Source organism: Gekko japonicus, unplaced genomic scaffold (assembly GCF_001447785.1).
Source record: "Gekko japonicus isolate JY-2015 unplaced genomic scaffold, Gekko_japonicus_V1.1 scaffold103, whole genome shotgun sequence".
In the NCBI taxonomy this organism is placed as follows: Eukaryota; Metazoa; Chordata; class Lepidosauria; order Squamata; family Gekkonidae; genus Gekko; species Gekko japonicus.
Genome location: NW_015160210.1, coordinates 1,386,002 through 1,400,958, shown reverse-complemented (window position 1 = coordinate 1,400,958; position 14,957 = coordinate 1,386,002). Strand labels below are relative to the sequence as shown.

Sequence of the window (14,957 nt, the reverse complement as noted above, 5' to 3'; positions counted from 1 at the left end):
TGCAACTCACATATTTCCAACACCTCCCACTCCTGGTAAGTTCACCCACCCCATCCCCTGCCAGTTGCCAGAACGGACCTGGGAACCCTACAGTTCACTTTCCAAAATTCCCATTTCCTCCAGGGGAACAGATCTCTGTAGTCTGGAGACCCGTTGGGAATTCCGGAAAAGGGCCAGGACTCACCTGGAGGTTGGCACCCCAAACCAAGGCTGGTTCTTCTTGACAGGGGACTGATGGACGGCTGGCGAGGCTGGTCTGTCACAATGAAGGACGGGGCCCAGTGGGCCGAGCTGGCTGGCCACGACTACGTCCTGGACCTGATCTCCGACCTGGAGCTGATCAGGGGTTTCCCGAAGCAGAAGTCGTATTTCATCGTCGCCTCGGAAGGTCCAGAAAAGACTGTCGGTGGCAAAGTGTAGGTGGCACGGGAGATGGGGGCGACGCACGATGGTTTATAAAATGATGCATGGGGTGGAGAGAGTCGACAGAGAGAACATCGGGGGAAGGCCTCGGTCTCTCTGCCCTGTTGTTGGCCCTCCAGAGGAACTGGTTGGCCACTGTGTAAGGCAGGATGCTGGACTAGATGGCCCCTCCCTGGTCTGATCCAGCAGGGCTCTTCTGAGGTTCTTCTCAGGGGAAGGCCTTGGCCTCGCTGCCCTGTTGTTGGCCCTCCAGAGGAACTGGTTGGCCACTGTGTAAGGCAGGATGCTGGACTAGATGGCCCCTCCCTGGTCTGATCCAGCAGGGCTCTTCTGAGGTTCTTCTCAGGGGAAGGCCTTGGCCTCGCTGCCCTGTTGTTGGCCCTCCAGAGGAACTGGTTGGCCACTGTGTAAGGCAGGATGCTGGACTAGATGGCCCCTCCCTGGTCTGATCCAGCAGGGCTCTTCTGAGGTTCTTCTCAGGGGAAGGCCTTGGCCTCGCTGCCCTGTTGTTGGCCCTCCAGAGGAACTGGTTGGCCACTGTGTAAGGCAGGATGCTGGACTAGATGGCCCCTCCCTGGTCTGATCCAGCAGGGCTCTTCTGAGGTTCTTCTCAGGGGAAGGCCTTGGCCTCGCTGCCCTGTTGTTGGCCCTCCAGAGGAACTGGTTGGCCACTGTGTAAGGCAGGATGCTGGACTAGATGGCCCCTCCCTGGTCTGATCCAGCAGGGCTCTTCTGTGGTTTTTCTCAGGTGGAGGTCTTGGCCTCCATGGCTTGCTGCTGGCCCTTGTGAGACAGGAGGCTGGACAAAATGGACCCTCACTGGTCTGATCCAGCAGGGCACTTCTGAGGTTCTTCTCAGGGGGAGGCCTCGGCCTCGGCCTCCATGCCCTGTTGCTGGTCCTCCAGAGGAATTGCTTGGCCACTGTGTGAGACAGGAGGCTGGACAAAATGGACCCTCCCTGGTCTGATCCAGCAGGGCTCTTCTCAGGTTCTTCTCAGAGGAAGACCTTAGCCTCTCTGCCCTGTGGTTGGCCCTCCAGAGGAACTGGCTGGCCCCTGTGTGAGACAGGATGCTGGACTAGATGGAACCTCACCGGTCTGGTCCAGCAGGGGTCTTCTGAGGTTCTTCTCAGGGGGAGGCCTCGGCCTCTGTGCCCCGTTGTTGGCCCTCCAGATGAACCGGTTGGCCACTGTGTGAGACAGGATGTTGGACTAGATGGACCCTCACTGGTGTTATCCAGTAGGGCTCTTCCAATGTACTCATGTTCTCAAAGCAAGGAACTGTTCCTATGTTTTATCTGCATAATGGCCCTATTAGGTAGGGCAGGCAAACCTGAGAAACTGGCACTCCTTAGCCATGCCTGATTTAAAGCCTGATTTCCCCCCCTCCTCTTCACCCCAAACCCACTGCCCACCCCCTTTCTCCCCTTTTCTGATTAGAGTATTCAGACACGGTTTGGACTCGGATGGGGAGGTCCCTCCGCCGCCACCTACAAAGGCCCCCACCATGGCCCCCACCAACCTGCCTGACTCCGAGGGATACTGCAGTCATGGTGAGAACTCCCCTCTTAGCTTTGGGGGACGGGAACGGGAGAGGTGCACATGTGACACAGCTTTTCTGAAATCACCAGGACCGATATCGCACGCGGTACTTGCCTCTGGTTCCATGCGGGGTAGTTTGCCCCGGATTGTTCTAACGGATTTACCATTAAAGCTTTTGGCACGCGGCCACTTCCCTCCTCCCAGTCCCCTTTCTTCATCCTCCTAGCCTTTCCCATATGCCCCTCCCCTTTTATAACTCTTTAAAAAACACACACACACACACACAACGAGGAGTGGCAGATGAATGGGGCGGGCAAGTGGGCGTGGAAAAACTGTGTGTGTGTTTTGGCTTCACCGTGAGGCAACAGGAAACGTCTGGGAAATCAAGGATCACGCTGAGGTGGGGCAAATTGGGGGAAGACGCGGGTCAAAAGGCGGCCGTGGGTCTCATGGTGAGAAATTGACCAAAACAAGCGAGGAGAATGGAAGAGTGAGCGCGGGACAAAGGCTAATGTGAAATCGGTCCAGCGGGTGATTCCGCATTAGACCTTCAATCCTGGTTCAACCCTGTCCCTGAACTTACATGCTACACTACGCTCGAGTTCACCCCTGCAATTACCTCGGGTCATTTTTTGTTTCCACATTACATTGAGGTCGCCCTGGTTTTGCCCCACACTTGTCCCGGTATAAACGGACGCTGTTACAACCAGGGATAAATGCAAGGTATTGTGTGGCGAGTTGAACTCTGATAAAACCAGGGGTGAGATCCAAGTGCGGAAAGGACCAATGTCAATATTGCCTACTCAGACTGGCAGCTCCTCTCCAGAGTCTCAGGCGGAGGTCTTTCCCATCACCTCCTGCCTGGTCCTTTTTAACTGGAGATGCCACTGGGGACTGAACCTGGGACCTTCTGCATGCCAAGCAGAGGCTCTTCCACTGAGCCACAGCCCCTCTTTACAGCTCTCCAGGGTCGCAGACGGAGGTCTTTCCCATCACCTCCTGCCTGCTTAGTTTGCTCTGGAGCCATCCCTTCCGGAGCTGAGACAAAAATGTGTGAGCCAGAGGCTAAAAAACTGAGCTAGCTCACACTAACTCAGCTTAGAGGGAACACTGGTAGGTAGCAGTGTTCCCTCCAAGCTGAGTTAGTGTGAGCTAGCTCACCGTTTTTTAGCCTCCAGCTCACCCATTTTTGTCTTAGCTCAGGAAGGAGGGCTCCAGAGCCAACTCATTTATGCAGCAGCCAAATCACTTGCTCACAACTTTAATGCCAGCTGCTCACAAAGTAGAATTTTTGCTCACAAGACTCCACGGCTTAGAGGAAACATTGGTAGGTAGGTAGGTAGGTAGGTAGGTAAATAGACAGATAGATTAGATTAGGATGGATAGATAGATAGATAGATAGATAGATAGATAGATAGATAGATAGATATCAGAGGGAGTCCTGGTGCATTCACATTGCCATGTCGTAATGCCAACCTATGGAGTAACTTTGCCCTGGCAAAAATTCCCTTTTCTATCAAGCTGGTAATTCTACAGGAGGCTCGGCTTCTGTTTCCTAGCGACCCCAATATTTGGGCCCAAAATGTTCATCGAGACACTTACGTACACTCATTCAGGAAATCTTTTGGGACTAATCGGCCAGTTTGGTGTAGTGGTTAGGAGTGCGGACTCTAATCTGGGAGAACCGGCTTTGATTCCCCACTCCTCCACTCGCAGCTGCTGGATGACCTTGGGCAAGCTGTAGTTCTGGTAAGAGCTGTTCTTGAAACAGAGCAGTTTCTGTCAAGAGCTCTCTCAGCCCCACCTACCTCACAGGGTGTCTGTTGTGAGGAGGGGAAGGGAAAGGAGTTTGTAAGCCACTCTGAGACTCCTTTGGGTAGTGAAGGGCGGGGTATAAATCCAATCTCTTCTTCTTCTTCTTCTTCTTTCCCCCTTTCTGGACTCGGAAGCAGATTCGGACACCTTCAGTGAGTCCCGGAGCCAGAAGGGTTTGGACCGTTACCTGGACAGCCTTTTTGACCCAGTCCTCTCCTATGGGAATGGGGTAAGGAATTGTGGTTTCCCCCAGTGTTAAGAGAAGGGGTCCCCAACCCTTTTGAGCCTGCAGGCCCCTTTGGGATTATGACATAGTGTGCTGATCGCAGTCACAAAATGGCTGCCGGAGGAGGCGGAGACAGCCACAAAATGGCTGCCGAGACTTACCTTCAGTCACACCGTTTGTGTTGCCGGCTGCCGCTGAAGCAGTGTTTTTAAAAATCCGCACAGGCCATAAAATCTCCAGTGGCCGATCAGAAGCCTTGCTGGGCAAAAGTGTCACCTGGCCGTGCCCAGTTCCTAGGGTTGCCAACTCCAGGTTGGGAAATTCCTGGAGATTTGGGGTTAGAGCCTGGGGAGGGCTGGGTTTGGGAAGGGGAGGGACCTCTGCAGGGTAGAATGCTCCAAAGCAGCCATTTTCTTGAGGGAAACTGAGCTCTGTAATCTGGAGAGCAACTATAATTCCGGGAGATCTCCAGGCCCCGTCCGGAGGATGGCGACCCTAGAATGGACCCAGGGAAGATGCCCGGGGGGGAGGGGACGTAACAAACACAAACCTTCCCAGGAACGAGATACCCTATTGTCACCACGGTGAAGGAAACATAAGAACATAAGAGAAGGCAATGTTGGATCAGGCCAGTGGCCCATCCAGTCCAACACTCTGTGTCACACAGTGGCCACAAATACCAGGTGCCATCAGGAGGTCCACCAGTGGGGCCAGGACACTAGGAGCCCTCCCACTGTTGCCCCTCCTCTGAAGCACCAAGAAGACAGAGCATCCGTTGCCCCAGACATAAGAACATAAGAGAAGCCAATGTTGGATCAGGCCAATGGCCCATCCAGTCCAACACTCTGTCACACAGTGGCCAGAAATACCAGGTGCCATCAGGAGGTCCATCAGTGGGGCCAGGACATTAGAAGCCCTCCCACTGTTGCCCCCCCCAAGCACCAAGAATACAGAGCATCACTTGACCCAGACTGAGAGCCCCTATCTATACCTGGTGGCTAATAGCCACTGATGGACCTCTGCTCCATATTGAGAACATAAGAGAAGCCAATGTTAGATCAGGCCAATGGCCCATCCAGTCCAATACTCTGTCACACAGTGGCCAGAAATACCAGGTGCCATCAGGAGGTCCAGCAGTGGGGCCAGGACACTAGAAGCCCTCCCACTGTTGCACCCCCCCCCAAGCACCAAGAATACAAAGCATCGCTTGCCCCAGACTGAGAGTTCCTATCTATACCTTGTGGCTAATAGCCACTGATGGACCTCTGCTCCATATGTTTATCCAATTCCCTCTTGAATCCCTCCATACTTGTAGCTGCCACCCCCTCCTGTGGCAGTGAATTCAATGCATTAATCCCTCTTTGGGTGAAGAAGTGCTTCCTTTTGTCCATTCTAACCCCGACTGCTCAGCAATTTCATTGAGTGCCCACGGGTTCCCATAATTTGTCGAGGGAATAACCCATGGATGAGGTTCAAACGCAGCCACACCTGCCTCTGTTCCTGTTCGGGTCTTATGGTTTGTTGGCAAAGCGGGAAATGGGTCGGAGCCAATAAAGAATTTGTTGTGTCGCTGGCCCAGGATTTAGAGAAGTCAGCGGCCATTACCTACAGGATGAAAGGCGGAGGCGGCGTGGGAGGAGGCCACGGCGACAACAGACAGAGTCGTGGTGACGGGAGGTCTCCTGAGAGGCCCCAGGTGTTTGGTGAGTGCTCGGTAACCTCGTTCGGTGCCCGAATGGGCCACGGGGCACCAGCTTGCAGCAGTAGCAGTCCACACCCCCTATCACAGGGCCACCCTCTTGCAGAGGTGATGGCTCCAGCCCATTTTGTGCCCACGTTGTGGCCAGTGGAAATCGCCATGGCAGGAGATCCCATGAGGGCTGCTAGGTCCGGGTTGGGAATTCGGTGGGTGGAGCCTTGGGAGAGGAGGGGCTTCCAAGAGGTACAATGCCGTAGAGTCCACCTTCTAAAGCAGCCATTTTCTCCAGCGGAACTGATCTCTTGTCTGTCATTCTGTCTGATCTCAGCTGTGATTCTGGGAGCTCTCCACCCACCCACCGGGAGGCAGAGCCAGTTTGGTGTAGTGGTTAAGTGCGCGGACTCTAATCTGGGAGAACCGGGTTTGATTCCCCACTCCTCCACTTGCACCTGCTGGATGACCTTGGGCAAGGCATAGTTCTGACAAGAGCTGTCCTTGAAAGGGCAGTTCTGGGAAGAGCTCTCTCAGCCCCACCTACCTCACAGAGTGTCTGTTGTGGGGAGGGGAAGGGAAAGGAGTCGCTCTGAGACTCCGAGTGAAGGTATAAAGATCAACTCCTCCTCCTCCTGCTCCTCCTCTTCTTCTTCTTCTATAAGGCTGACTAAGCTGGAGCCTAGGGGCCCTGCAGGGACTAGGGGCCCATCAATTTTTTTTCTGCTGAGGCACTGTTATTCTCTCTTCATAGACAAGCCTGTAATATATAACCTCTATCAATAAGATCAGGGGTCAGTTGGCCCCGGAGCGCACCGGAGCAGCGCTCCGAGAGTGAGGAGCTGGGGGGCGGGCACATGACCAAGCCCCGCCCCCTGCTCCCATCAGCCATTAGTCGGGCCATGAGGAGGCAGAAGGAAAGTAAGTTGCAGCCCGGCACCGGAGCGCAGGTCCCGAGGAAGGCCTTCAGAGGCTGACTGCCCCCCCTCCCCCGCCGCTGCCTTTCTCGGCCCAGCGCTGGAGCACAGGGCCCAAGAAAGGCCTTCAGATGCTGCCCCCCCCCCCCGCCACCGCCGTGTTTCTCGGCCCGGCCTTGTCTCTCCCCCCCCTGCCCACCCAAGCCCCGGGAGCTGAGTACAAGGCTGAAAGGGGCTTGGATCTATGATCTCTGTGCCTCGCAGAGGGGTAAGCAGGGTTAGAGTCTCATTGAGGCCTGGATGAGAGACCCTCACACAGACACACGTTTATGCCACCTAGATTTCCATGGAAACCCTCTGGGCGACCATGGGCCCATCACAAACTTTGAGCCTGGCCTACCTCACAGGGTTGTTGTGAGAAAACGAAGGAGGGTTAGGCCCATGTAGCCCTGAAAAGTGGAATATAAATAAATAAATGCAAATGCCTAAATCCAGTAGTAGGGTTGCCAGGTCTGGGTTGGAAAATACCTGGAGGCTTTGGGGGTGGAGCCAGGAGAGGGCGGGGTTTGGGGAGGGGAGGGGCTTCAGCACGGTACAATGCCGTAGAGTCCACCCTCCAAAGCAGCCATTTTCTCCAGGGGAGCTGATCTCTGTCAGCTGGAGATCAGTCTTAAAAGCGGGAGATCCCTAGGCCCCACCTGGACGCTGGCAACCCTATCCGGCACATCCAACCCTATCCGGCAGATCCGGGAGAGCCAGTTTGGTGTAGTGGTTAAGTGTGCGGATGCTAATCTGGGAGAACAGAGTTTGAGTCCCCACTCCTACTCCACATGCAGCTGCTGGCGGGACCTTGGGTCAGTCACAAGTTCTTTCAGAGCTGTTCTCTCAAGGGCAGTCCTCAAGAGAGCTCTCTCAGCCCTGCCTACCTCCCAGGGTGTCTGTTGTGGGGAGGGGGAGGGAAAGGAGATTGTAAGCCGCTTTGAGACTCCGAGTGAAGGGTGGGGTATAAATCCAATCTCTTCTTCCTCCTCCTCCTCCTCCTCTTCTTCTTCCGGTTTTGAATGCTGGCTCCTCTACAGTCCATGTTACGGTTGCCAACTCCAGGTTGGGAAATTCCCGGAGATTTGGGGATTGGAGCCTGGGTGAGTTTTAGAGAGGGGACTGACGTCAGTGAGGTGCAGCCATTTCCTCCAGGGGAATTTATCTCTACAGTTGGAGTTCAGCTGTAATTCCAGGAAATCTCCAGATTAGCAATCCTCTTCCCAGCCTTCTAGCATTCCTTTTAGCGGGAGGTGAGGGGGCTCAAAGCCTGGCCTTGGGTCCTCTCAGCCTCCCTGAACGCTTTCCGCCTTCTTTGCCAGCTCTCGCTCTTTTTTCCCCCCCTTTGCAGGGAATAACGAGGGCAAGACGCAGAAAACTTACTTCAGCCAGCAAGACGCGCTTCTGGTTAGTGAGGGGGGAAGAGTTGTGAAGAATGGAGTCTGGAGTGGTAGCTGTAAGAACATGAGAGAAGCCATGTTGGATCAGGCCAGTGGCCCATCCAGTCCAGCACTCTGTGTCACACGGTGGCCAAAACCCCAGGTGCCATCAGGAGGTCCATCAGCAGGGCCAGAACTCCAGGAGCCCTCCCACTGTTGCCCCCCCCAAGCACCATGAAGACAGAGCATCACTGCCCCAGACATAAGAACATAAGAGAAGCAATGTTGGATCTGGCCAGTAGCCCATCCAGTCCAGCACTCTGTGTCACACAGTGGCCAAACCCCAGGTGCCATCAGGAGGTCCACCAGCAGGGCCAGAACTCCAGGAGCCCTCCCACTGTTGCCCCCCAGGCCCCAAGAATATAGAGCATCACTGCCCCAGCCATAAGAACGTAAGAGAAGCCATGTTGGATCAGGCCAGTGGCCCATCCAGTCCAGCACTCAGCATCCTCAGAGTAAATTGCCTCAATCACTTTCCTTCCTGGAGTTCCGATTCACTTCTGTTTTCCCAGCAGCCCCCCATGCCTTTGACACCTGTATGGCAGGCAGATATCCCCCCTGTAAAAACTTGTGCGGGAGGAGGCCGCCACTCACGCGCTCCTTTTGTTTTTCGGACAGGCCCGCCATATGTCGCAACAGGTGGCCGCTCTCCGGCGGCGGCAGCAGGAGGGATCGGTGGCGGCGACTGGCTCGTCCTTCTCCGGGGCCGCCCAGGGATCCAGTTTCAGATCTTCCTCCCAGCGAAGTCCTACCAGGGCCCACAAGACAGGTGGATCGGGCCCCAGGCCTCTCACAGCTCCATCTCTCCGGGTGAGTCTCTTACACATAAAGGAGTCAACAAAGTCCCCGGGCAAGCGGCTATTACCTCAGGGGTGCTCAAGCCAGCAGTCTGTCCCCGCGGTAACCGGGTGCTGGGTAGCAGGAGGCCTCTAAGCTTGGAAGGAAAACTGAAGATCCTGGTACCTTCAGTGGGGAACCCCAATGGTCCATTGGGCTTTCCTGTGGACCATAAGGGCGGCTACTGGAGAGTATAGAGGAAAAGCCCCTCCAGGGAGTTGGCAACCCAAAGGAGGGCAAGGCAGAATGTGCCTGAGAAGACTGGGGAGATTTGGTTCTGTGTGGGTAACTGGAGAGTGTACTCATAGGCATGACCCCCTCCTTGGCCTACCAGGGGGTGGCGCAAGGGGAGAGGGCACACGTATGTCTGCATTTCCCCCTCTTCCTAGAATCATAGAACCATCGATTGGAAGGGACCTCCAGGGTCATCTCGTCCAACCCCCTCCACCATGCAGGACATTCACCATCACGCCCAGTGACCGCTGTTCCACACCCAGAGGATGGCAAAAAAAAAAACCCCTCCAGGATCCCTGGCCAAACTGGGCTGGAGAAAAATCCCCTCCTGACCCCAAAGTGGCAATCGGCATTTCCACGGGTCATTTCGTAGAAAAAGAGGTGCAGGAGCTCATTTGCATAACTCATTTGCACAACTCATTTGCATATGCCACACACCCCCTGACGTCACCGGAAGTGTGTCAGAAGGCAACACCCACTGCTCAGGCTCTACTGGGCTGTTTTGGATTGCTAGCTATTGGGAGGGAGGGAATGTGCAGATCTGTCCCCGCAGAGGAGGAAGAGCTTGTACCTGAATAAAACCTGGTCTTAAAGGTGCCACTGGACTGTTTTGGATGGGGGAGCCCCTCTGCAACTTACTTGGCTGCTTCTTGCTCCTCGTGGCCTGACTGAGGGCTGCTGGGAGCAGGGGGTGGGGCTTGTTGCATGTGCCCGCCCCCTGGGCTCTTTACTGCCAGAGCTCTGCTCCTGTGTGCTCCTGCAGGAAATGACCCCTGGCCGCATTCCCCTGGTCGTGTAAGAAAGGGCTGCGAGAATGAAGCTGCGAGGCAACCCTCCCTGCCCTCCCTTCTCGTGATCTGCCCAAAGTTTGCAGAATCAGCACTGCTGTCAGATGGCCATCCAAGCCTCTGTTTGAAAACCTCCCAAGAAGGCCCGCCAGGTACTGGAGCAAGGAGAGAAAGGAGTTGTAGGCCTGCATTTTCTCCCCTCCTTGCCCCACACCAGGTAGTGGTGCAAGGGAAGAGGGAAGTCATATGCCTCCTTTCCTTCGTCTGCCAGGTAGTGGAGCAATGGAAGAGGGTAATCGTATACTTACATTCCCCCCTCTCTTTGGCCTGTCAGGTAATGGAGCAGGGAAGAGAGTTTGGTGTCGTGGATAAGTGCGCGGACTCTAATCTGGGAGGACTGGGTTTGATTCCCCACTCCTCCACTTGTACCTGGCTGGATGACCTTGGGCAAGCCACAGTTCTGTCAGAGCTGTCCTTGAAAAAGAGCAATTTCTGTCAGAGCTCTCTCAGCCCACCTACCTCACAGGGTATCTGTTGTGGGGAGGGGAAGGGAAAGGAGATTGTAAGCCACTCTGAGACTCCAAATGAAGGGTAAATCCAATATCTTCTTCTTCTTCTTCTTCCAAACCCTGCCCTCCTGAGACTTCATCCCTCAGTGCTCCAGGAATTTCCCAACCCAGAGTTGGCAACCCTAACTCTGTCCAGCAACGGCTTTCCAGTGGAGGCTTTTCACATCACCTGATCCTTTTTACTGGCAATCAGTGTTCCCTCTAAGCTGAGTGAGTGTGAGTCAGCTCACAGCTTTTTAGCCTCCGGCTCACACATTTTCCCCTTAGCTCAGGAAGGAGGGCTCCAGAGCAAACTAATTTATGCAGCAGCCAAATCGATCACTCACAGTTTTAATGCCAGTAGCTCACAGAGTAGGATTTTTGCTCACAAGACTCCACAGCTTAGAGGGAGTATTGCTGGCAATGCCGGGGACTGAACCTGGCACCTTCTATTTGCTGCGCATATGCCATGCCATTCCGCCACTCTGTTAAAGAGTGGGTTCCGTGGATGAGCAGGCTCAAGTCTAATGATCGGCTCAACTTTATTTGTGATTTCAGCAAGAGCAAGACGAGACCCCAGAGCCACAGCTCTGTTAAATAGCATGCAATTGCCACACCCAAACACACCCCACTCCCAACGATAGGCTATTTACATAACATGACTACTTGATTGGTTACTTCCAGAATCCCTGCCGGCTATTGTCCTTGGGCTCCAAGCTCAGCCAGTCTCTGGTGTGACATACCTGGAATGGTTCAGTCCCAATACATAACACACTCCATGTTTTGAACCCCAGAGGACTGTCCTGCCCCTGAAAAATGGCAAGATACGGCTCACAGGATGGCTTCAGGCTAGTTGTGCAGGCCTAGATAAGGCTCTGATCTTAGATCCTGAACATCATCATCATCATCATCATCATCATCATCATCATCATCATCATACCTTTCGATGATCGCTCAATCCTTGCAGAACTGCTGGCTCTGAGCGATTTACAGTTACACAGGTTTTCATGAGGGACTAACAATGACAGGGTAAGGGAGGACAACATATAATTCTTTAAATCACACAAGTTTGCAGCCGGCGGGGATTTTGTTCAGCTGAAGGGTTCAGACGTGTTCCGGACGGCATTCACTTCGGCTTGGCTTGATGACATTGGATCTTCCAGGACTGCTTTTTGAGTCATTGCACTGCACTGCCACCGCCTGGTCGGAATGGCCCATCACAGGCTTCTTAATGCCGAAGAGGTCTTTTCCCAAGCTTATGAGCTTACGAGCTGGACATTCCATTTGCCGGCTAACACCTCCCCCACGGGGGGGGGGTTAGTGTGCCCACCCTCTCTAAGGAGTGGTACCCATTTTATCTACTCGCCGAAGCTTTCGAACCGCTGGGTGGACGGCGAGCTGGGGACAAGGCTGGTAGCTCACACCAGCGCGAGCTAGAACTGACAGCAGCTCTGTTCAGTTCAGATGTTAATCAGAGGATAAATCCTCTGTGCCACCGCTGTGAGGAAGGCCGCTTTTCTGTTGCTATAACCTTCGCTGGTGACCTGAAGATGCCCGATATTGGATACCTGCATGCGTGTGGCTTGTCTGTATTCATTTCACTCATCTGGGAGACAGGCAGATCCACCGTCACCCTCCCCAACCCCCACCCCCCGCTGCTATCCTCTTGGGAAACGCAGGCATCCGAATCCACAATACTGTTCTGCTGAGATGGCCCAGGTTTCGGAAAACCAGGTGGGTTGGGAAACTTTAGGGTAGAGATAGCTCTGAGACTCCAAGTGAAGGGCAGGGTATAAATCCAATCTCTTCTTCTTCTTCTTCTTCTTCTTCTTCTTCTTCTTCTTCTTCTTCTTCTTCTTCTTCCTCTTCCTCTTCCTCTTCCTCTTCCTCTTCCTCTTCCTCTTCCTCCTCCTCCTCCTCCTCCTCCTCCATGAAGTGGGACAGAGAAGACAAGGAGGGGGGGACTCAGGAGCTATGCTTCCCTCTAAGCTGTGGAGTCCTGTGAACAAAAATTGTATTTTACGAGCTACTGGCATTAAAGTTGGGAGCGAGCTATTTGGCTACGGCATCAATTAGTTTGCTCCGTAGCCATACTTCCTGAGTGAAGGCAAAAATGTGTGAGCTGGAGGCTAAAAAACTGTGAGCTGGCTCACACTAACTCGGCTTAGAGGGAACACTGCTTGCAAAGGGAACACCTGTGAGCAAAACTTGTACTTTGCAAGCTACTGGCATTAAAGTTGGGAGCCAGCGATTGGGCTCCTGCATAAATTAGTTTGCTCTGGAGCCCTCCTTCCTGAGCTGAGACAAAACGCTGCAAACCGGAGGCTAAAAAAACTGTGAGCTAGCTCACACTAACTCCGCTGAGAGGGAACACTGCTCAAGAGTCAGTGGTCTCCGGCGTTTGATGCTCAGGGGCTCTAGAAGTTTATTCTAGGTTTGTTCCTGGGATCCACAATCCAGCTCTGGAATATTCGAACTCAAAGATCAGTCTCGGGAGGTTTGCAGTCTATCGGCAAGATTTGAGTCCGATAGCGCGTCACAGCCCAACAAGATTTTGGGAGGTATGAGTTTTCAAGAATCGAAGCTCTCTTGGAAGCTCGTATCCTGAAAAATCTTTTTGGGCTCTAAGGCGCTCATGGACTCGAATCCGGCTCTTCCACTGTGGGCCAGCTCGGCTGCCCTCTGCAACTATCTTCGGGGAATGCAGTTTATCAGTTTTTCCTTTCACTGCTTGGCAGAGGGAAGCTGAGGAAAGGACAGTGGAAGGAACCGCAGCAGCTCCCAGCCTCCTGCGAGACAGGCCTCCCCTTCAGAAAACAGGTAAGTGGGGAAATAGAGGCTACGGAAAATTGCCTCTTTGAACAGGGGGCTGTGGGTTTTCTTTGGCTTCGCATGTCTCTGGCTGAGGTCCTCTCTCTTCTCCAGAGAAGGTGCTAGAATAGAATGCTTGGACATGTGGGTTTTTGGGTGAGCCGTGCAAGATAGTGTGGGATTCAAATGGTGGAGATGCTGGGGATTGAACCTGGGACCTTCTGTATGCCAAGCAGAGGCTCTACCGCTGAGCCACAGCCTCCTCTTTACAGCTCTCCGGGGTCTCAGGCGGAGGTCTTTCCCGTCATCTCTTACCTGATCCTTTTAATTGGAGATGCCGGAGATGGAACCTGGGACCTTCTGCATGCCAAGCAGAGGTTCTGCCATTGAGCCATAGCCCCTCTTTACAGCTCTCCAAGGTCTCAGGCTGAGGTCTTTCCCATCACCTCCTGCCTGCTGGGGACTGAACCTGGGGCCTTCTGCATGCCAAGCGGAGGCTCTGCCACTGAGCCACAACTGATTTTTAAAGCTCCCCAGGGTCTCAGGCAGAGAAAGGTCTTTCCCATCACCTCCTGCCTCCTTTTAACCGGAGATGTCAGGGATTGAACCTGGGACCTTCTACATCCCAAGCAGGGGCTCTACTACTGAGCCCATGATAAATTCTTGCCCTTTCCTGCAATTAAGCAGACCAGAACAAAATATTAATGTATTCACTTTATTTATACCCTTCCTTTTTCCACAACGGGGACCCAAACTGGTTTACATAATTTGCCTCCCCTTTTAAAAACGACCCTGCGAAGTAGGTCAGGCTGAGAGTTTAGACTCACCCGAGCTTCTGCAGCAGAGCGCGGATTTGAACTTGGGTCTCCCGGATCCTTGTATGGCACCAAACGATTGTGGGGTCAGTTATGCACAACAAGAGAATCATTCACAGTAGTTTAATGTGGAAACGCAGGTTGCAGGATTTGGCTTGTTGCTGCGCACAGCTTCGATGCCGCACAAATACAGATATGCATGCCCACACACACCCTTGTGTGGAATTCTTTATGAAGTGTTGTCAGGAACTGTCATCTTAGGAGATAAGAGCTTTGCGGGTAACAATTAGACAATAGGTCCGTGATCATTTTAAAATACTTTATTCGTCCCAGTTTCTAAATGCAGATAAACGGGGTTAATTTTAGAGGGGGAAACAGCCTTCTCACATTTCCCCACCTGCCCAAAGGCACCATATTTTACCCAGGCTGGGGAAAAAAACAAAAAAAGACCTGTCCATTTTTCCTGTCGGGCATAAAATTAACTCAGGACGATTCAGCATCCGGCATTCGCTCCACATTTTCTCAACACTGAGGACACGTTGCAGCTCAAAACCACATTCAAACACCCATACTGATTGCAAAGTCACCCCGAATGGCCAAAAATCTATGCAGAAGGTACCATAAAACCCGATGATAAAAGAAAGTGAAAAAGGCATGCGGTGTAGAGGCTACCATAAAACACAATGATCAAAGAAAGTGAAAGCGGCATGCGGGGTAGAGGCTACCATAAAACCCGATGATCAAAGAAAGTGAAAGCAGCATGCAATGCAGAGGGGAATTTCTGCTCCGAGGTGGGTTTGCTAAAACAACGGAGGGAAAAGCCAAGGAAGAAC

General features: G+C 53.3%; 1 protein-coding gene across 1 annotated transcript in view; it reads left to right on the top strand.

Annotated features, from left to right (window-relative positions):
• The window catches only part of MYO15A (myosin XVA), a 139,935-nt gene that overhangs the window by 70,099 nt on the left and 54,879 nt on the right, over positions 1-14,957 (top strand). Inside the window, exons 33-38 of the mRNA XM_015409244.1 lie at positions 228-416; positions 1,864-1,976; positions 3,918-4,009; positions 5,586-5,709; positions 8,004-8,063; positions 8,710-8,901. Of these exons, the coding sequence (XP_015264730.1) occupies positions 228-416; positions 1,864-1,976; positions 3,918-4,009; positions 5,586-5,709; positions 8,004-8,063; positions 8,710-8,901 (770 nt within the window). The remainder of the gene's footprint in view (positions 1-227; positions 417-1,863; positions 1,977-3,917; positions 4,010-5,585; positions 5,710-8,003; positions 8,064-8,709; positions 8,902-14,957) is intronic.